The following is a 22,013-nucleotide window of genomic DNA, read 5'->3' as shown; positions in this document are numbered from 1 at the left end:
GTTTTTCAGAGATATAAGTATGCCAACTTAACAAGTTTCCTAAATGTCTGCAATACAAAATACTGATTAAGAAAATTACGTTTTGCAGAAAGAAGTTTTTAAGTTGCTCTGAAACTTAAATATATATGAATATAAATTATGTTTTCAAATTCTCTCATAAGTCAATCTAAATCTCCATTTTACTTTAAAAAAAAAGTACTAATAAAATCTGAGCTGTTTAATAAGTCTGTTTGCTTCAAGAGAACAGTAGCATCTTAAGTTTTGAGCAACTTCTCATTACTTATCTCGGTGACAGATTTCACTTATCTCTTAATAGAAATTATGTGCTGGGGGAACCATGCTCAGCATCCCACAAGAGACATCTTTTTTCGCTGCCGAACCCACACTTACGTTTCTTTACATTCAACCCATGTATCATGACAGGCGCCACTCTTACAAAACAACTCATTAAATAATAATAATAATAATAATAATAATAATTTTCAAACCAAATTGTCTCGTACACAGTACAAATAAAAGCACTTTGCAGTGAAAACGTTGTGAACTGGAGACAGAAAGGCAGAGACTGCATAGGAGAGATCAAACAAACCAGGTCACTCCAACAGAGACTTAAAGATCAATGTGCATCTCTCTTTCTGCACCCACACAAGCGTTCCATTTTACCAATTGCAGAGCAGTTCTTGGGTTTATCTAATATTCTCTGGATTTTTCTTGGATAGATGGGCTGTGCCATGTGGACCGAGGAGTTTTTGGTATTTGTATTAAACATTTGAGAAATTAGTATACAAAAGCATAATTTCTAATGGGGATTTCCCAGCCAGTTAAAAATTTTATACAATTATTTGTGGATAAACTGATTAATATTCATGAGCTAAGCCTTTTGTGCAACAAATTATCCCCACCCATTTATTATTCAGACGTTTTCTTTTGTACAGGCTTTTGTTTTTAGTAAAATGCTAGGCCAGCCTGCTCCGTGTCTTGTCTTTATTCTGAAATCATATAAAACATGCAAGTCATAATTCATTAATAGGTTCCTGTATGAAGCTCTTTCAAGCTGTGATGGTTAGCTTGCTGGCTCGGTTTCACAATCATCCTTTCGAGACAAGGCCGCACTTATGAGAGGAGAGTGTCTCTGCTAGTTTTTTTAGCCTTGAATCGTGCACACGTTCTCAGAGAGTGAGCTGAATAAATGATTCACTCTGTCAAAGAGGGTGTGTTTGGTGGCAGAGGGGCAGGTAAAGGGCGGGATGCTGATTCTTACTATGAATGATTAATTAGTACACTTCAAAGAAAAAAAACAATGTTTGTCTTTGTAATTTTTCATCAAAATGTAATAACTTGCTCCACCTGTGTTACTTTCATGAAACAACTCATTACAAAACATTTTTGTAAACTGAAAATAAAATGTCAAACGTCAAATTAAAAACTAAATAAATGAAACCAACAACAGTTACTGAAAAATAAAATGAAATAATTATAAAAATAACATAATAATTTTAATTATTATTATTATGTAGTAAAACAGATATCCTGAGGGAATTAGTAAACAAAAAAAAAAAAAAAAAAGTAAAGTGAACACACACACACACACACACACACACACACAGAACTTTCTTTAATAACTTTTAAAAAATTTAAATGTATAAATTAATAGTATATTCACTGTAAGTCAGCAAGGGAAGGGATAAAAAACCCTTTACTCACTTTTGAATGCAATTTGCTGCCATTCATAATCTCATGGGAAATATGTGACTGGGTACAACTAGTCTTGGAACAGCATAACAGTTCAGCCGCTCTCCGTAAACAGACCTGACAGGTAAGGAACTCCACAGAGCATCTTTTCTCCCCGGCCTGTCAGAACTGGACGGTTAACGATACATGAGGGTCACTTTACTGCTGCTGACCGAGCAGGTAAAGAGCACTTTGACAAAAAAGTGCAAAAAGCATACAGATGACATAGATTCATGGTAAAGTAAAGGTTTTGCTGAGGGGGCTCTCTGATGAATTATTCAGCGTTCAATCAGACGGTGTAATAGCAAGATCTACTAGCAAGCATCATCATCACAGTTCATGTGATATCCAGCATGTGTGACTTTCTCCTTAGAAGACTTACACATACCTTGAGGAAAGATTTATTGGATGTTAGACTTTAATTTTTGATTTGAAAAATTTAGTTAATCTTAAAAATAATATGTAATATAACTGTACATATATAATGATAAAATAACATTGGTAAAAGCAAGAATTTCAAACAGTATACACAGCTACATTTAAATACTCGACAATGGAGAAAGATGCTATTTTTGTAGTTACAACATTTATCCAGCAGGAGTTAACAGGAAAATGTTAACAAGCCAAACCTTGACCTTTTGATGTGAACATACACACTCCAACGCTTTTACAAACTTAACATACATGACTTCAATCTACAAATGGGCAGCATGATGGTAAGCGGCTAATTTACTTCACAAACGGCAGCAGCCTGAGACTCCGCCATGGATGCCAGACTCCGTAATTACGCTAATTACACAGACGGAGATGCACGGCCTGGCTACGGCAGACCCAACAACAACACACGTGTCTAATAAATCATAGCACACAACTTCAGAGTAAATAAAAACTAGTTTTATGATTGATACCTAATACCTATTATTAAGCATTATTCAAAAACTCCACCCCAACTTCAATTCATAAATAACCCTGATATTTTCAAAATGAATCTCTTTTTAAGGCATCACTTAATAAATATATATTAAATAAATACATAAATATAATAAATAAAAATAGTTAAATCTCCGAAATATGTCAAATTTTGTTAGTAAAGGAGGTTACAAACTACTTCATGACTTTAAAGGAACATTATTCTGGTTTGTTGTCAAGAATAAGAAAAGGTACTTGAGCACCACTTTTGCAGTCTTGCACATTTATCGTTTTGTACATTTATCATTTATCGAGTTAAATTTTTTTGGCTTCAAATCAGTCTTGGACAATCTTCTATTCACATAGTCACTAGTTTGTTTGTTTCATGGCTTATTAAACTTTCACAAAGACGTTTTGAAGATCTCTACAGGAAAAATGAATGGGGAAAAAACCTCTGGAACCAAGCGTCCTGAAGAACTGGTCTAATCAGTCAAACAACGCTCTATTTTGACTGAACAAAGAGCTCGCTATCATTCAAATTAACAAGCAATGAATACCATTGTTCCTCTCCCTGATGTTGTCTCACCTTACTTCAAAAGTGTTCAATCACTAAGCAAAGCTTGTCGCTGACAGACTGTCATTTCTCTGCTGTGTGTGAGGAGATGGAGATCTCTCGATGGGCTCTTGTAAATCAAACTCTTTTCAGGCAGAGAACTGAGCCATCCGTTCCTTTAGGAATCTCTTCGCTTAGTCTACAGTGAGCAGACGGTTTATATTCTGGAAGTGTGTGATTGTTAGGTTCAGTATGTTTGGTTTGCCGGTTTTGATGAGTCACAATCAATGGCTCGCTTGTGAGAAAAGAGCTTGTGTTTTTTTTAGTCGCCGTTTTAGATAAGAGAATCAAAAAGTCTGTTTCATATCGCGACCGGCTCAGTTGATGAAATATAAAAGATGTCACTCAAGTCGAGAAAGTCCACTGGTATTGAAATACTAGGATGGTTTATTTGGTTCCTAATTACACAGCGCTGTGAACAAAACAGACCCAAGGGACGCCTTTACAACACATAGTTAAAATGAGCAGAGTTACGAGCACCGAGACGGACAGAGGGTTAGTGCTGAATGACTAGGGGATATGACAGGGTTGAGGGGGATTAATTAGCTCTTTCTGCAGGCCGTGTGATTACTGTGTTAAAACTGCTGCGTTATTTCTTCAATCTGACAGAGGAAGTTTAAAACATACAGCAGGGAAACTCAAATTGCTTTGCTAAAAGGCACTTTTAGACAAAAGTATGGAAAACCATCTGAACTGTGACAAGCTTATTAGGGACAGTCTAAATGGCCCTGGTGGCAGTTTAAGAGGCAGTCCCACAAACCCTCTACTGCCCCCAATAGTTCAAACTGGCACTGTACTGTACACTAAAGTTTCAAAGTTTGAAGCTGGTAAGATTTTGTAATGTTTTTGAAAGTCTCTTATACTCACCAAAGTTACGTATTTGAATACCGTAACATTATCATTTTATGAAATGTTTTCTATTTTAAGATATTTAAAAATGTAATGTAATGTGATTGTAAAGCTCTGGTCTTAAATGTCCTTCAGAACTCATTCTAATATGCTGATTTGCTGCTCAAGAAACATTTCTAATTATTATTAATGCTGCAAAGAGTTGTGGAGCATTTTTGTGCTAACTGTGATATTTTTTTCAGAATTTCTGATGAATAGTTTAAAAAGCTGAAAAGTTCAACAGAGCAGAATTTATTAGAAATACAACCTTTTTGTCACTTTTATAAAATGAATGCATCCTTGAAGAATTTATATTTATATATATATATATATATATATATATATATATATATATACACCCCCATGTCATCCAAGATGTTCATGTCTTTCTTCCTTCAGTTAAAATTAAATAATGTTTTTGTGGAAAATATTCCAAGAGTTTTCTACACACACTATAATGGACTTCAGTGGGATCAATTGGGTTGAAGATCCAAATTGCAGTTTCAATGCAGCTTCTAAGGGCTCTACATGATCCTCTACATGATGAAATGATCGGTCATTTACTAATTTTCCAAAAAAAAAAAAAAAAAAAAAATATATATATATATATATATATATATATATATATATATATATATATATATATATATATATATATATATATATATATAATTTTTAACCACAAATGCATTTTTTCAGCCTACATCACACGTACGTGATTAAGCTGACCTAGTGCAAGATGAGCATTCGTGGTTAAAAAGTATATACATTTGTATTTTTCTTAGAAAATTACTGATTGTTTCCCTTATTCCTTAGCTAGGCCACCATTGAAGTCCACCATATGGTGGAAAATCCTGGAATGTTATCCTCAAAAACCTTCAATTTAAATTTTTTGTTAGGAAATTTTCAATAATCTGGTTATTTAAATTAATAATAATAATAATAATAATTAAATGAAAACTTAAACGAAAATCTTTAAAACCGCAAGTGAGCACTGCATGTGGCACTTTCCCTGCATGTCACTTGTTTGTAGTTTAGACACATAAGCAGCAATGGAATAGTGATGGTGGGCCACTGATCACCTCATGGAGGGCTGGATTTGGGGCCGTGACAATGGTAGATGGGACAGAGGAAGAGAGGAAGAAGTAACGATAGAGGAAAAGAGATGACAAAGTGCCTTTGACCTGTCATTTCCACTGTAATCAAATATCCTGAGCCCTCACTGTGACAACTCCAATCCTGTATTTGTGCAGAGAAGGATATCAATCAAACACCACAGGAACTCTTTAGGATCCACAACACTATGGTTTTCACATACTAAAGTTTCACGATTTCACATACCACAGCAAAAACAAATATGCTGTAATGCAAAGACCAAAAAGCTCTTTTAAAACCATTTCAATTATTTCTCATTTAATTAAACATGCCTTTCTGCAAGCTTTTACACTATCTATTTACTATTCTAAACAAACCCATAGCACACCGCCATAAGAACATCTCTTCTAACACCTATATATCTCTAATATATAGTATATATTGATATGTAGTCACTACAAGAGAGAGAGAGAGAGAGAGAGAGAGAGAGAGAGAGAGAGAGAGAGAGAGAGAGAGAGAGAGATTGAAAAGTTACCACTAATTGACACTAATGGTTTGCTGGAGTATGGAGCCAGAAGAGTCTCAATAAAGATAAATGCACACACTACATTCACATATGCACACACAGGATTCATAGATGCACACACATGATTCATAAATACACACACAAGATGCACAAATGCGCACAAAATTCACAAATGCACACACAAAATTTAAAAAGCACAGAAGATTCACAAATGCATACAAAATTCAGAAATGCACACAAAAATCAGAAATACACACACAATTCAGAAATGCAAACAACATTTACAAATGCACTCAAGATTCACAAATGCACAGGACAAGATTCACAAATGCACAGGACAAGATTCAGAAATGTATTTCTGATGCACACACACATATATCTTGATTCACAAACTGCTTGCGGTCTGTGAACTTCACTGCATTTGTGTGTGAATTTTGAGACTCCCCTGACTTGGCTCGACACACAAATGCTTTTTTTTAAACAGGGAATGATCAGCAACCAATCAGATATCTCCCTTCTTTTAGCCAATCACAAGAATGCATCCCATGTGGGGGGATTGTTTACTTATAAGCCAATCACATGAACGTGTTCACACAGCAATTGTATTAAATTGTATGAAAATACAGATGTTTAGATTACAATTCAGGTTTATTTTTTATTATTTTTTACTAAATATAAATTTAAAAATGTCTCAATACATATAGCCCAGTGACTGCAGAAAAAAAGTTAACCATGGATTCATAAATTTGCAATAGGCAATTATTTCATTTTATTGAAATATTTTAATGAAAGTAAAAAAAAAATTAAAAAAAAAATGTTTAAACCTTTTTGAATATTTAAATATATCTAAATATTCTTTTGGATGCAATATAGAAGTCACTTTAATTATAATATTCAGTCCCTACATGAAGAGAGAGTCAGTGGTCAGCTGCGAGAGGAAAGTGGCTCTCTGGCTGCGAAAAGTGGGTCTCCGGTTGTCGTTCGCTTAGGAAAGTGAGTTGATCGCTGCGTGAGGAAAGTGAATCGTTCGCTCAACTTCGCTGATTGAGAAAAGTGAATCGTTCGCTGAGGAAAGTGAGTCGCTCGCTGGGTGAGGAAAGTGAGTCGTTCGCTGCGTGACTCGTGAGGAAAGTGAATCGTTCGCTGGGTGAGGAAAGTGAGTCGTTCGCTGCGTGACTCGTGAGGAAAGTGAGTCGTTCGCTGCGCAAAGTGGGTCGCTGGCTGCGCAAAGTGAGTCGCCGGCTGTGTGAGGTAAGTGAATCGTTCGCTGAGTAAAGTGAGTCGTTCGCTGCGTGAGGAAAGTGAGTCGTTCGCTGATAGGCTTATAAGTAAACAATCCCCCACATGGGGTGCATTCTCGTGATTGGCTAAAACAAGGGAGATATCTGATTGGTTGCAGATCATTCCCTGTTTAAAAAAAGGCATTTGTGTGTTGAGCCAAGTCAAGGGAGTCTCAAAATTCACAAATGCAGTGAAGTTCACAGACCGCAAGCAGTTTGTAAATCAAGATATATGTGTGTGTGCATCAGAAATACATTTCTGAATCTTGTCCTGTGCATTTGTGAATCTTGAGTGCATTTGTAAATGTTGTTTGCATTTATAAATTGTGTGTGTATTTCTGAATTTTGTGTGCATTTCTGAATTTTGTATGCATTTGTGAATCTTCTGTGCTTTTGAAATTTTGTGTGTGCATTTGTGAATTTTGTGTGCATTTGTGTATCCTGTGTGTGTATTTATGAATTATGTGTGTGCATGTATGAATCCTATGTGTGCATATGTGACTGTAGTGTGTGCATTTATCTTTATTGAGACTCTTCTGGCTCCATACTGGAGCCCTGAAGAGCTGGTAACTTCAATAGACGCAATCACACACACACGGACAGAACTGTCCCAGCTTAGAGGAAGTGACTTGATAATAGCACAATGTTTTCTTCTCCCGGAGTCAATAGTACAGACATGTATCATTTTTTCATCTGTCAGAGTTCTGGATTCTGAACACAGCCTGTCATGTATAATTTCACTGTTCTGTTCAGTCAATTAGGTAAGTGACTGACAGTGTGCTTTTTTTGAGGCCAACCTTGGCTCTGGCACATTACTAATGCTTGAAACCATGACCTTAATATCTAAATTGGCTGCAATATATCGTGATGGCTTGATGGAAAATATAGCATTAGTAAATGCACAAACGATAGTCCCTGTATTTTAACAATTACAGTAAATATCCTTGTGGTCAAAATGAGTCTAAGGTCATAGTCTGATGTCAGACAAACAAATTATAACATCTGCTTACCCTCTTTTACTGAATATGTTTTTCTGCATTTGTTAAATGGGACAAAAAAAAAAATACACTACTGTTCAAAAGATTGCTGTCTGCATTTTTTTTTTTTTAAGCAATCATAAATTTATGAGGAAGAATTTAGAAGTTTATACGTTTACAAAACATTTCTATTTCAAATAAATGCATTTTTAAAATTCTTTTTATCAAACAAATTTATCAGTTTACACAAAAATATTAAACTGTTTTTAACAATAATAATAATAATAATAAAAAACAATTCTTGAGCACCAAATCAGCAAATTAGAATGATTTTTGAAGAATCATATTACACAGAAGAGTAGTGGCTACTGAAAATTCACAGTAAAAAAAAATCATGTAAAATGCATTTAAATATAAAACTGTTATGTAAATTATACAAAAATTTCACAATCTTACTGTTTTTACAGAATTTTTCATTCAATAAATGCAGCCTTGAGTATAAGAGTATAAGAGACTAAATAAAAAAATTGTAATCTCACCAACCTCAAACTTTGAAAAAAATTATCTGCAAAAGATGGCCTTCTGAACCCTGAGCACATTCATTTAAACTGAGAAGGCAGTGTTGCCAGATCGCACTAGAAACATGTATATATAATATAAAAAAGGCTAAAATTAAGTGGCTTTCCAAAAATAGTCTAATGAATATGTATGTAAATACAATTGCTTAATTTGATTAATCTTATTGCTGCATAAATTTGCATAACATATATGATGAAAAAGCCACAAATAAAATGTCTTGCATTAATTAATAAATGTCATTTAATTTAAATGTCTCACGGCTGCGTTCTGAAAATAATCCTCTTTTTTTTCCTGGAATTTTACTTGTAAGCATTAAAAAAAAAACAGAAAAAAAACAAGCCCAAAATAATTTAATCCAAGGGAATAGGGCAACACGGCATATGACATATGTAGTATTCATCAACATGTACTGCCCCAATGAAGGCCATAAAAAAGATTGAGAGAGAGTTTTTTTTTTACTAGACATCTAGGGGACAAACAGTTCATATTCTTAAAGTAGAGATGTGTTTTGCTCACCTTATACTTGCTGCTGTCCTGTACGGGGTCTCCCTCCCTGAGCCAGCTGACTGAAGGTTTGGGATTCCCGAAGGCCGTGCAGCTCAGGGTGATGCTGCCCCCCTCTTTGGCCTCCACATACTGCGGTGGTGTGTCCGTGAAAGTTGGGGGAGCTGCGACACAGAGAAATTATGTGAAAATCCCCTATCTGTTCTCCATTATTCCCTGAAATAAATCAGCCTGGCGATAACACGGCAGGTTCATTCATAACAAAATTATGTCCTATGATATATGTGTCTTTTACAGACCCTGTTGAAGTATGACTCATGCCTCATCGCTAATGGGAGCCATAGGAGTTCAGAAGGCCATCGGAGCTGTTAGCTCGTACCTCGTGAATAAGAGGGACTCCTGGTCATGGATCTGCGTCCTGCATACATATGCGCTCATTTATGAGCTCTTAGAATACAGTATATGAGCTCTCTGGCTGGCATCTCTCTGATTGTTAATAATTCTGCTTCTGCTTCACGGCCAGTTGATTTAGGAGCTAAAATCTCCCTTTCATTATCTACAAATCAGGATGGGGAATGGGCGGCCATGTCATCACGCAAGCATAAAGTGGCACCATACCCATTTTCTGTGAGATTGTCTGCTCTGGTTACAGTGTGCAGCTCAACGCATCTCCTGTGTGTGATAACTTGAAATGGGTCTAGTTTTGTGACACTCGAGAGGGAATTATGTCGTGCTGCATGATATTTTATTCAAAACCATCAAAATAGTGACTTGTTGCATAACTGATCATATTTCTAATTGCGTCTCTTGAAATTAATTTGGTGCTTACTCAATTATTTCTAGGCAATGATAGACGTTTGAGTAGAGGATGACAAAGGAACACTAGGGAGAAGCGTTTTTTTGTCTCAAACTTGTTCAAATATTTAAGACAGCACTGAGACAAGAGGGTCACACACTGCCACATATATCACAGGAACATCTTGCTCTTAAGGAAGACAGAAGATATGGGTTTAGCGATATCTCTGCACTTACAGAGCCCTGGACTGAACCTTCTTAAGCCAGCATCTATTATACATGGTTCTAAATGTCTGTGAAACCAACCTGATTCAGCCTAATTTATTTGAACCGGTCTGATTATAATAATCATTTTCATACCCTTCTTTTGCCATTTTCAGCACTGCTTTATTCTGCTTAATTAAAACTTAAGCATTTTCCGTTTTTTGAAGGAACCCCCAAGATCTGATGGCACATGACCAGAGTGCTGAAGGCAACATTTCTGAGGCCAGCCGCTAAGACATCTGTGCAAAAACACTCCTCCATCTGCTGCGAGTCTCCATTTACTGCCTTACACACTCTGACACACTGCTGACCTGTGATGTTGATTAAACAAACACACACTCAAGAAATCCTAAAGGCACGAGCACTCTATAGGCTAATGAGAAGGATGTGTGTGCCTTACATGAAAAAACAGCCTCATCTGTGATTGTCTCATGTTTCATAGTCATTGAGAGCAGCTAATTGATATGGACGTCTAAGTTTGCCTCTGCTTTTCAATCTGAATCCCCATTAGTGGCTAAACATTCAGACGAATCCACTTGACATTAGCTTGCCACAGCACGCCAAATGGAGGGAGAGCAACTGCTCGACACCTGCTGTGTTTACAAATCACTGAGAATATGTCTCGCCAGATCCAAATGCCCTGCTCTAAATATTACTGTGTGATTTAGCAAATAATTCAGTATGTTTAATATTATTATTCTTTCAATATGAATTAGGTGAATCTAAGGGGAGGACTTGTTTTATGAATGAGGAATTGATGGGTTTGTAAAAAACATACAGTATGATTCAAAAATGAATTTGCATCATTCAAAACATGACACAACCATTCAGACATTTGGGGTCATCAAGGCTACATTTATTTGTTTAAATATACAGTGAAATAGTAATATTGTGAAGCTAAAATAGTTGTCCTATTTAATATTTATGCAGAAACTGAAAACATTTTCACAGGATTCTTTGATAAATAAAAAAGTTCAAGAGAACAATTATTTAGAAATGTAAATGCAAATGTAAACAATGTCATTTCTATTATTTTTTTTTTATTTTTTTTATTATTTTGTTTTACGTATGGCCCAGCTATAGCTTTAACACAACCAGTGTGTAGTAATTCATAGTCCTGTTAAGATTGAGAAACACTGGGTCTCATTCACTAAATATGCGTAGGCACAGATTTTTGCGTGAAATGTACGTACGCACGTTTTCACGAATAAATCATGATTCATCAAAAACTTTCGTACTAAAATTTATTCTAAATGTATGAAAAGATTCAAGAACAACTTATACCACACGTACGCAATAATCATGTACAACGGGGGCCTTATAAGCATATGTTAAGAACCCTATATAATTAGATGTTATTGATAAATTATAATTAGAGTTCCAATTTTATATATGTATACACATTTTAGAGGTCCAAACAACAATCACCTGATCTATCCTTATATAAATGGTGATTAATGTGTCTCATCTTGTGTTTAGAGGCATTGGAACAGTTGGTACTGCTTGAAGACATCGCGGCATGTGCTCTAAGGAGAGAGCGCGTCTTTAGAGAGCGCACAGATATGTTCGTGTAGAGTGATGAATGGCTGTTCAGTCGCTTTAGGTTGCCCAGAGAAGTCCTCATTGATTTATGCAATTCACTGGAACCACACCTAAGCCACATCACCAACCGCTCTCACCGTATACCACCTTATCTCCAAGCCTGTGTTATAACCCATGCTTCTTTTTTTACCTGTGCCCGTTATGCCAGTGGATACACTTTTAAATAACACATTTTTCCTGGCTTCCACCTCCGACAGCAAAACCTCACGTTCATTATCGTTAAAGTTATTTTTTTTGTCTTTTGTTTCGGTGCCATAATTGTCTTTCTATGTACAAGTGCCTCATCGTGGAAAGCCCTTATATGGAGCTGGTTTGGGCGTGAATTATGCTAATTACTAACCTCGTGCACGTGGGCGCTCATTTGGAAGACTCCAAATTCACTAACAGAAGAACGAGTTTAAGAACAAGCTCATGTGCATACGCACGTGTTGTGAATTAGGCGGAAAGTTCTCGTGAGAAGTTCAAATGTGCGTATGAATAAGAAAATTGTACGCAATTATTAGTGAATGAGACCCACTGAGTGGACATAACAGATCCCTTCAACAGGTTGTTTATCTGTGCGGCCATAACAGAAGCTATTTATCCTGTAAGTGAAGCACACAAGAGACTCTACCTGAACCCCATTACAGCGTGAGGTCTGTGTCTTCATAATTATGTCCTTTTATTATTTCAGCTAACACACAGGCAAACAGTGAGAGTCCGGGAATAGAGCTGTTAAATTTGTCAAACGATCACCTGCTCACCCTCTGCGCATACACACACCTTCACGAAAAAAACACACACACACATTTAGTCTTCGACGCTGCATAATAATCCCTCCGATATTTCCAGGGCTTCTAGGCAAGATGACATCATCTCTTTTGCAATGAGTGTGCGTGTCTGCCGGCAGCCGGTGATAATATCACAAGCTCTTATCACAGGCACAGATTGTGAGAAGAATTCAGCTATTATAAGGCTCTGTGGATACACCGGCCACACAGGCAGATGTTTTAGTGTACACACACACACACACACACTAACAACACACACACATTGCACCAGTGAGAACTAACTGGCAGGAGAAGCATGGAGAAAGGGCTGCGTGGAGTTAGTCCCACAGGAACATCTTCATCTTGCTCATCTTCCTCTCAGGATCTGGTAACTGAGTCAAGCATCTGTGTGAATCCTGCTTGGTGAATAGCTCCTCATCAGATCACAAGACCTGTTCACACACATGCAAATATATGTGAACCACACCAGCTGTACACACCGGCATGAAGCTGTTAACTGTCACATATCTCAACTGCAGGGACAACCCAAAGCAAAGTGAGAGTTTTGAATGGAGAAAGGTCTAAATAAGTTGGAATTTACACTTAGTATGAATCTACATTTCAGACAATGAACAGAATTTCAGGATATATATATATATATATATATATATATATATATATCCTGAAATTCTGTTCATTGTCTATATTGTATATATATAAATTGAGTTCCACAAATAAAATGTACAATATATTTTTTTTTTTTTATTCTGCATTATTTTCTACTGCATTATTTTCTACTATTTTAAATGATGTCCTTTTATTACTGCAGCTAATTACCAATAATGTATTAATTTATAACCTATTTTTCAGGTTAATAATTCACATTGGTACATTTCACAGGTCTAATTTATATTTAAAGAGTGTTTTAATCTTTACATTTTCTTAATATATTGTATAGTGGCACTTGTTGCACTATCCGAAGATTGAACCAATGAACTGTGTTTGGGGAAGGGCTAACAGTTTGCCCAACAAATGGCATAAGGGAGTTTTCTGGAAACATTATTTAAATGAAATGAAAATTATATTGTAAACTTTTGGTAAATGAAGGAAGATATTTGGTTATCACCACTTAGGTTAAATTCTTTAGAAATGTTGGCCTATATTGATAGGATAGCATCTTGCAGTTGATGAAGATTTGGGGGAAGCACATTCAGGGCAGGAAACTCCTGTTCCACCACATCCCAAAGATGCTCTATTGGGTTGAGATCCTGTGACTGTGGAGGCCATTTTAGTAAAGTGAACTCATTGTCATGTTCAAAAAAACAGTTTTAAATGATTTGAGCTTTGTGACATGGTGCATTATCCTGCTTGAAGTAGCCATCAGAGGATGGGTACATGGTGGTCATAAAGGGATGGACATGGTTAGAAAAAATTCTCAGGTAGGCCGTGGCATTTAAATGAAGCCCAATTGGCTCTAAGGGGCCTAAAGTGTGCCAAGAAAACATCCCCCACACCATTACACCACCACCACCAGCCAGCCTAGTGTTAACAAGGCATGATGGATCCATGTTCTCATTCTGTTTATGCCAAATTCTGACTCTACCATCTGAATGTCTCAACTGAAATCCAGACTCATCAGACCAGGCAACATTTTTCCAATCTTCAACTGTCCAAATTTTGTGAGCTCGTGCATATTGTAGCCTCTTTTTCCTATTTGTAGTGGAGATGAGTGGTACCCGGTGGGGTCTTCTGCTGTTGTAGCCCATCCGTCTCAAGGTTGTGTGTGTTGTGGCTTCACAAATGCTTTGTTGCATACCTCGGTTGTAACGAGTGGTTATTTCAGTCAAAGTTGCTCTTCTATCAGCTTGAATCAGTCGGCCCAATCTCCTCTGACCTCTAGCATCAACAAGGCGTTTTCACCCACAGGACTGCCGCATACTGGATGTTTTTCCCTTTTCACACCATTCTTTGTAAACCCTAGAAATGGTTGTGCCTGAAAATCCGGCCCGCCTGGCACCAACAACCATGCCACGCTCAAAATTGCTTGAATCACCATTCTTTCCCATTCTGACATTCAGTTTGGAGTTCAGGAGATTGTCTTGACCAGGACCACACCCCTAAATGCATTGAAGCAACTGCCATGTGATTGGTTGATTAGATAATTGCATTAAAGAGAAACCGAACAGGTGTTCATAATATTCCTTTAGGTGAGTGTAAATACATTTATCTGGTTAACATTAGTAGCAAACTGCCCAGTGTAACACTCAACCATGAATCGATCTGTGTTTAATGCATGCTTCAGTCATGTGACCTTGACAGGAAGCTGATTTTAATTCAGGGGATGTTGCTGCTATCAAGGTCACATGATCTACTCAAGTGAATCAATAGAGACATTCAATACAGCACTTCACGTCATTATTACATATTACGTCGATGCGGAAACACACAGACCCTTACAGACCCGTACCGTTAGATCATGCTGCTCATATGCTCCTTTAAAAATCGTTTAAGCAGCAGAGGTGTTAGTCACATAACAGATCCCTCTTTATGATTCAGTTCTCATATTTAACAAAAGAAACACACCTGAACAAAAGCATCAAATTGTAATGGCTCAAACAAATGTAATGTGTATAACGATGGAAGATAAGAGGCAATTCAAAGAGCCAATTATAGCTGCAGCAAAGCACTTTTCCACAAAAGATTTTTTATATTTAGCATATTTATTTTTATATTTTATATTTATATTTGGGAGGCTATGTGAATGTATCCAAATTTTAAGTCCAGTCACATATGGAGGGTCCATCGGTGAGCAAACCTATTTTCTTATCTCTCAGACACTCTTGGTCAAACACAGATTAAATGTGAGCGATGCATACTGAGAAGAAAGGAGCTTCACCGAGGCTGGAAGGGGGAAACTGAAAGCCTGGTGGATGAGGGGCATTTCAACAGAACCCAAAACGAATACAAACAAACTACAGAGCACCACTGCTCTTTCTGCAAACCAACCTTGCTGTCCCTGCTGAAACAAGCAAAGATTCAATTAACCCAGGAGGAGAACTGACCCTCACTTCCTGTTTCTCGGTCTCCGTTACTTCCTTCCTTGTCAAATGTCAAGAGTTAGCTCACCTCACTGCTGCAGGAATTGGAATGTTTTATTCTCACATCTGCATACTGCATATACAGACCTACCACCAGCTTACCACCAGCTGTGGTAAGTCTGATTCATTTAAGTGAATCAGTTTGTTCACTTCAATAAATGATTCACAGTTAAAATAAAATAATAGGATTGGAATATTTCACACAGAAATGAAAATGTACTGAATATTTACTTATCCTCAGTCCATCCAATATGTAGATGTAGATGAGGTTTCTTCTCCAGAATTTTGACAAATTTGTCATTACATCATTCACAAATGGATCCGCGGCTATGAATGGGTGCCGTCAGAATGAGAGTTCAAGAAGCTGATAAAAACATCACAATAATCCGCAAGCAATCCAGAATGACTCCAGTCAATCAACAAGCAAAAATCTGCATGTTTAATAATAAACAAATCAATTATTAAGATGTTTTTAACTTCAAACTGTTGTTTCTGGATGAGATAAGAGTCTTGAGTGAATCAGGAGAGAAATATGCACATATCAAGCATCATTTACAAGTGTCTATGATCCAAAACTGTTCTAATCAAATACATCGGTGGATATTGATGTGAGAGAATGACAGAAAATTGACTTTTCACTGAAAGAAGCATTATTATGGACCCATTTTTTGAACTGAAGTGACAGTTTACAGCTAAAACATGATGAACTATGATGAATTTGTTTCTTACAAATACACAGCTTTTCACTTCACAGAATGTTAATGGATGGACTGCAGTCTTGTGTATTGTTGAGACGTTTTTATCAGATTTCTGAACTCTCATTCTGATGGCACCCATTCACTGCAGAGGATTCATTAGTGAGCTAAATTTCTAAATTTGAGGGTTGGTAAATTGTCAGCAAAAATTAGACCATTAAGTCCCTGGATCTTTTTGTGAAGCAAAACATTTATTTAAATAATGCTCACCATCACTGTTCTACTCTGTTATGTACAATAAAAGTCTTTTCTATTAGTGTGTGAGTGTGTGTTTCAAAGTAGCTTCACACACACCCTCATATGTGGTGTAACAGAAATGAGTCGAACCAGACAAATTAAAGAGTCTATCAAAGCTGTGTGCATTGAAACACGAGCCGAATTCCTCAGGAAGTCATAAATCAGTTCTAGTGCCACAAGAACCAAGCAAGATGACCAACCAACTTGTTCACACAACAGCTTTCAACATTAACACCACTAGAACAATTATTTACAATTTCAATACGAAGAAGAGAAATTTGGTGTCAAATTTGTTGTTCGTAATTGAAATGCAACGTTGGACATCACATGGAAACCAATGAGTTAAACACTTCCATTGACTTCCCCCCCACCTAGCAGAACCAGACTGAAATTCCTAAGGGGGAAGGGATTTTGTCTCCACAGAAGTATTTGTCAAGAGAATGGCAAAGAAACTGCTTTTGTACATATATATGGACCAGAATGAACTCAAAAAGACTTATACATGAATCAGTCCATCGCTTCACTCCATATTCATTTATGTGTAACCCACACATTTGACTATCATGTTATAATCACTTATTGTGTATGTTTTTTTTTTAATAACTATGGGATAGCTGAAGGATACATAGTCATGTCTGGTATGTGTGTGATTGAATCTACTTGCTTGAAATAGCCCTGAAAATCATTTATTTGTCACATGTATCATATTCGCGTTAAAGGAATCATGTCCAAAATTATACCCTGCAAGAGCAGGAAAATTCGGACCACATGCTTGGTAAGATAAACAAATTATTTATGATACCCCGAGCCAAGACAATATCTGATTGGTCAAGACAACATTTGAGGTGTGGCCAACAGGCCAGTTAAATACTTTTGACACCATGAAATCTTGCTTTTAGTCGGCTTTTAGTCTCTAGCTATGCTGCTGCTATCAGTCATGCCAGTTTCTAGTCTCTAGCTATGCTTCTGCTAGCTTGTAGCTTCTAGCCATGCTGTTAGTCATCATTGTTCTTTGAGCGCGGTTCCAGCGTGCTTCGGCCTGCAAGCTTGCTGCTACTTAGCCACAATGAGAAGGAACACAACCTAGTCTCGTCAAACTTTATTTCTTTTCTTTTCCGTTTGAGTTTCGTGTTCTGAGTTAAGTTTTGTAACGTCGAATCTCCGACGCCTGACCTCGGGTGCCCGTTCAACTTCAACCAGCCCACACGACTCTGCACCTTCAGCCAACGCCCAACAACCACGGGCTTCCCAAGACATCACTTCAGCCACTACTGAACTTCCAGCCAATCAGCGACACCGGGATACCCCTTTCAACGGGAGTCCCTTTCACAGGAAACGAAGGCAATGTATCCTCAGATATTTGTTGTGCTGGTGTATCTAATATAATTTTAACCCCATTGAGGAACTCAATGCGAGCGTTAATTAAGTGATTGATGGTTGCTCATGTCTATGCAATTTAATGTAATTGCTGTAAACTTGGGATTCCATATTTCCATTCTCTTAAACTCATCTTTCCCTAACTTTATATCTTCCTGCAACTTGTGTGAATGTGTGAGTCTGTGCGTTTATGTGTTAGATTAGTTTATATGTCTTAGATTTATGTAATAAAGCCTTATTCATATTGAAAAGAGAAGTATCTTGTGTTTTGTGCTTACAAGTTAATGTCTTAAACTGACGATCTTGTTACTGTGCTAATTGATAATGTTTCACTATTAGTATCCAGCGCAGATTTGATGTTAAACGGCTCGTTCACTGAATCGCAGGGCGTCTCAGTGATCAGCCGTGAAACAGTGATTCTGTTCAAATTCCCTTTAAAATCTTAAATGATTCCCTTTGAGCTAAATTGACCTGTTTCCGTTACAGTGGCTAATAAGAACAGATTAAATAAACCACTCCAGCTGTGAACTTCATTCAAATTTATCTTTATTTATTCAGGTTTTAAGTAGAGTAAAATTGATCAAGTGGATAATAAGCTAAAGGGCCATTTATAAATGTATCTATTAATATATAATATAATATATATCTTGCTCACATCACAGTACACTAACAAAGAAGCCTGAGGTGGAGATTTGTAATATAAAACCACAGGAACAAATTTCTCTCAGTTCATATTGTGTGTTTATGTGATGAGGGTGCAACTGTGAACCCTGCTACAACATGAAAGAAATCAGCAAAATGGAGCCGGTGAGGAGTTTAAAGGGAGACGGAGTGATACCCAAAGCTAATTAAGCACAAACATAAAAGCCAAAACCAGCCCCCAGATCACTATTCTGAAACACTAATCATAATGTAAAAATCCTCTTTATCTCACGCTGTTGGAGATCTGATCCAAAGGGATGATGTTGGAAGATGATCCAAAAGGCACTAGAAACTACTGGCCCCTGGCTCCTGTTTCTACTTCACACATGCATGAGAGAATGACCCGTGCAGATTTCAGGCTTTAATTCTCTTTTTACATATTACAGACATATATAAGCACCTTACACACTTTGATCTGCTTACACGTGTAATCCTTCGTTTTTGTCCTCCTTTGTTATCTTGTGAATATCGTTCATGATGTACAGTGTATGGCTAATTATGTAACTGCATTTCAGGTTAATACAACACAATGGTTTCTTCCCACATTGATTATCATCTGATATTATTAATTAATCTGTATTGGATGTATTACATTTCGATTACCTCAGCCATCATCTAATGCTCATTTAAAAAGGTAATCTTTAAAAATACTAATAATTAATAATACCATTAAATGTAATCTTAAGCAAATCTCAAAATTAATATATTTTTATAGATTACAATGTTATGATACCTAAATATGTGAATAATTTTAGTTTTATAGTACAGAATTTTAGTATATGAATACTCCAATATATTAGTATATATTATATATAGTTTATTATTATTATTATCACTATTTTGTCATTGGCCATAAAATGAATAATTGTTACAACTATTATAAAATGAATAAGTATTGGATGATTTAATGAACTGTTTTATGAGACTTATGTTATTTTAGTATTTCTATAATATTTTAGTATTTTGTAAATTATCTTTTATTTGTATATTCCAGTTTTCATTTTAATAAAAAAAAAATTACATTTAAATTTTGTTATCAGTTTGACTTTTTTAATAGTTTTATTTAGCTGTTATTTATTTATTTATTTATTTATTTCAGTAAAATAGTAATTTTTTTTCAGTTAGGTGCCAAGGTAACATTTATTTATTTTTATTTATTTATTTTTATTTAAGTGTTTCATTTAATATTTAGTTCAATTTAATTGTATATCTATTTCAATTAACACCAAATTTTTAGTTAACAAAAACAAAAACATTGCTATGAGCATGAAACATCAAAATAATCTAATAAACAACTTAATGTCTAATATAAAATCTGAGTCTTGAAATAAAGCTGCCATTCCATGTAAATCCTGCAGCAGTTGTTGGTGTCTCCCAATTTTAATTAGTGAAATTATCAATAGCTTAAAAGTTAGAGAATCTACAAAAAGGGCTGAAGTTCAAACATCAAACATTCTCTCTCAAACACGCAGCCACATTTGTCAATTAAATGAGTGAACAGACTAAAAAAGGGCAGTAAGTCATTATTTGTAAGAGTAGGGCACTAGGGCACCATTCATACCACTATGGCTCACAATGGTGCCCAATGCTATCAGCTTCATTTACACCCAATGACAACACACCAAGGGCCATCCCTCAACTACAGTAGAACAACAAGGACTGTCGGGTGCCTGTAGCTAAACCCACACTTCCTATTAACAAAACAACAAACATGCTGCAGGTCAACAGATTGTCACAATCAGAGCTGCAAATATAAATTCTGCCAGTTCTAGAAATGTGTGTCTACTGCCGAGCTATCGTTTAAAAGTCTTCATCTCATGCCATGATGCCATCTGCAGTGTTTCTGAAGCATATGGCCTCGTGGTGCTGAGCATTTAGCACCCACATGAGATTGCAAGGCCATCAGTACCATGGACAGTTCCCTGGCCCACAAACATCAGCACCACAGACAGCTCCCTAACTCAACCCTGCAGTGATTCTGCTATAGGGTCAGTCATAGACTCATCACAGACCTGATAATGAGCCAATTAGGAGAGCAGCATAAGCAACCGTATGCTTCACCCAGAAGATCAATGAAGCCCAATAGAAAACCTCCAAAACTGTTGTGCTCATTTGTCTCTGTGGCTTTATCAGGGTTTGTGCTCTATCCAAAGGGGCTCCAACTTCATTTGCTTAACAAGCTTTGTGGAAAAGAACGTTTGTAATGGTATTATCAAAATTGCAGTTCATCTCAGCCGAATGATATAACAGAGCATTTTTTAACTCTAAGTTCTATGCTGTGGATGAATTCACCTGCTCAAAGAGGAAGCCTTGTGAGCTTTTTATGTCACAAGTGTCTAAACCAACAATGCCCGCTCTTAATTAAACACAACGATGTCTAGCAGGCAATTAGCAGCTGATTAAAATGACAATGAGTTCATCTTTCAGGCTGAACATAAGAGTCAGAATAACATCAGCATGCTTATATCCTTTTGCTTTGCATTTCAGGCTACAGAGGAGCACTGTGGATGCGTTAATAATATGTCAGAAGGCTGACATGCTGTATATAATCTAAAATGTTTTAAACGGCAGTTTTCAGGCGTTTTTAATTGAATGAATGAATATTTGTACATTTAAAATAAACTAACAAATAAATAAAATAATCACAGACATTTGGTCATATCTCAGAACCATTGAAAAGGAACCTAGAAACCAAAAAATGTTCTACATTTGTTCATATATCATCAATATCAAGACAATATTTGTACATTTAAATTCAAAATAATAAAAAATAAATAAATTGTCTTCTCAAAACCATTTACAATGAACTAAAATTCAAAAAGACTTTAATGTTCCAAATGAGTTTATATATTTCAATGAATGCAGCCACATATTAAGACAATATTTGAACATTTAAATTCAAAATAAATAAATTTTCACATCTCACAACCATTTAAAATGAACTAAAATTCAGAAATAATCCAAATTCATTTATATATATTTATGTATGCAGCAGCTTTGTATAAAGACAATGTCTACTTTGAAATGTACATTTAAAATAAATAAACAAATAAATAATTCTTCAAAACATGGTGTAGAACTTAAATGTCCAAACTTTAGATATTTAGGTGAATCTGTGAACATTATGGCTTGATTGTATTCACAGCAAATGATCTGCTACCAGCAATCATGCAAAGTCACAGCATGTGAGCGGAAAAGTAATATACGATTTTTGGACTGCCCTTAGACTAAGCAACAGACGTTCTTTCCTCATGCGGGTATCCCATTAAATCCCATGGGATTAGCGTAAACTCACAGTCAGTCTGGAATAGATTTAACCGCTCCGCTCTCCT

General features: G+C 36.2%; 1 protein-coding gene across 1 annotated transcript in view; it reads right to left on the bottom strand.

Moving 5' to 3' along the window:
• LOC127986148 (protein turtle homolog B-like) overlaps positions 1–22,013 on the bottom strand; it is a 107,554-nt gene that overhangs the window by 42,219 nt on the left and 43,322 nt on the right. Inside the window, exon 4 of the mRNA XM_052588386.1 lies at positions 9,115–9,266. Coding sequence (XP_052444346.1) covers positions 9,115–9,266 — 152 coding nt within the window. The remainder of the gene's footprint in view (positions 1–9,114; positions 9,267–22,013) is intronic.

The sequence above is a fragment of the Carassius gibelio genome, chromosome B21, assembly GCF_023724105.1.
Source record: "Carassius gibelio isolate Cgi1373 ecotype wild population from Czech Republic chromosome B21, carGib1.2-hapl.c, whole genome shotgun sequence".
NCBI lineage: Eukaryota > Metazoa > Chordata > Actinopteri > Cypriniformes > Cyprinidae > Carassius > Carassius gibelio.
Note: the sequence above shows the minus strand (reverse complement) of the source record. Positions and strands in the feature narration are given on the sequence as shown.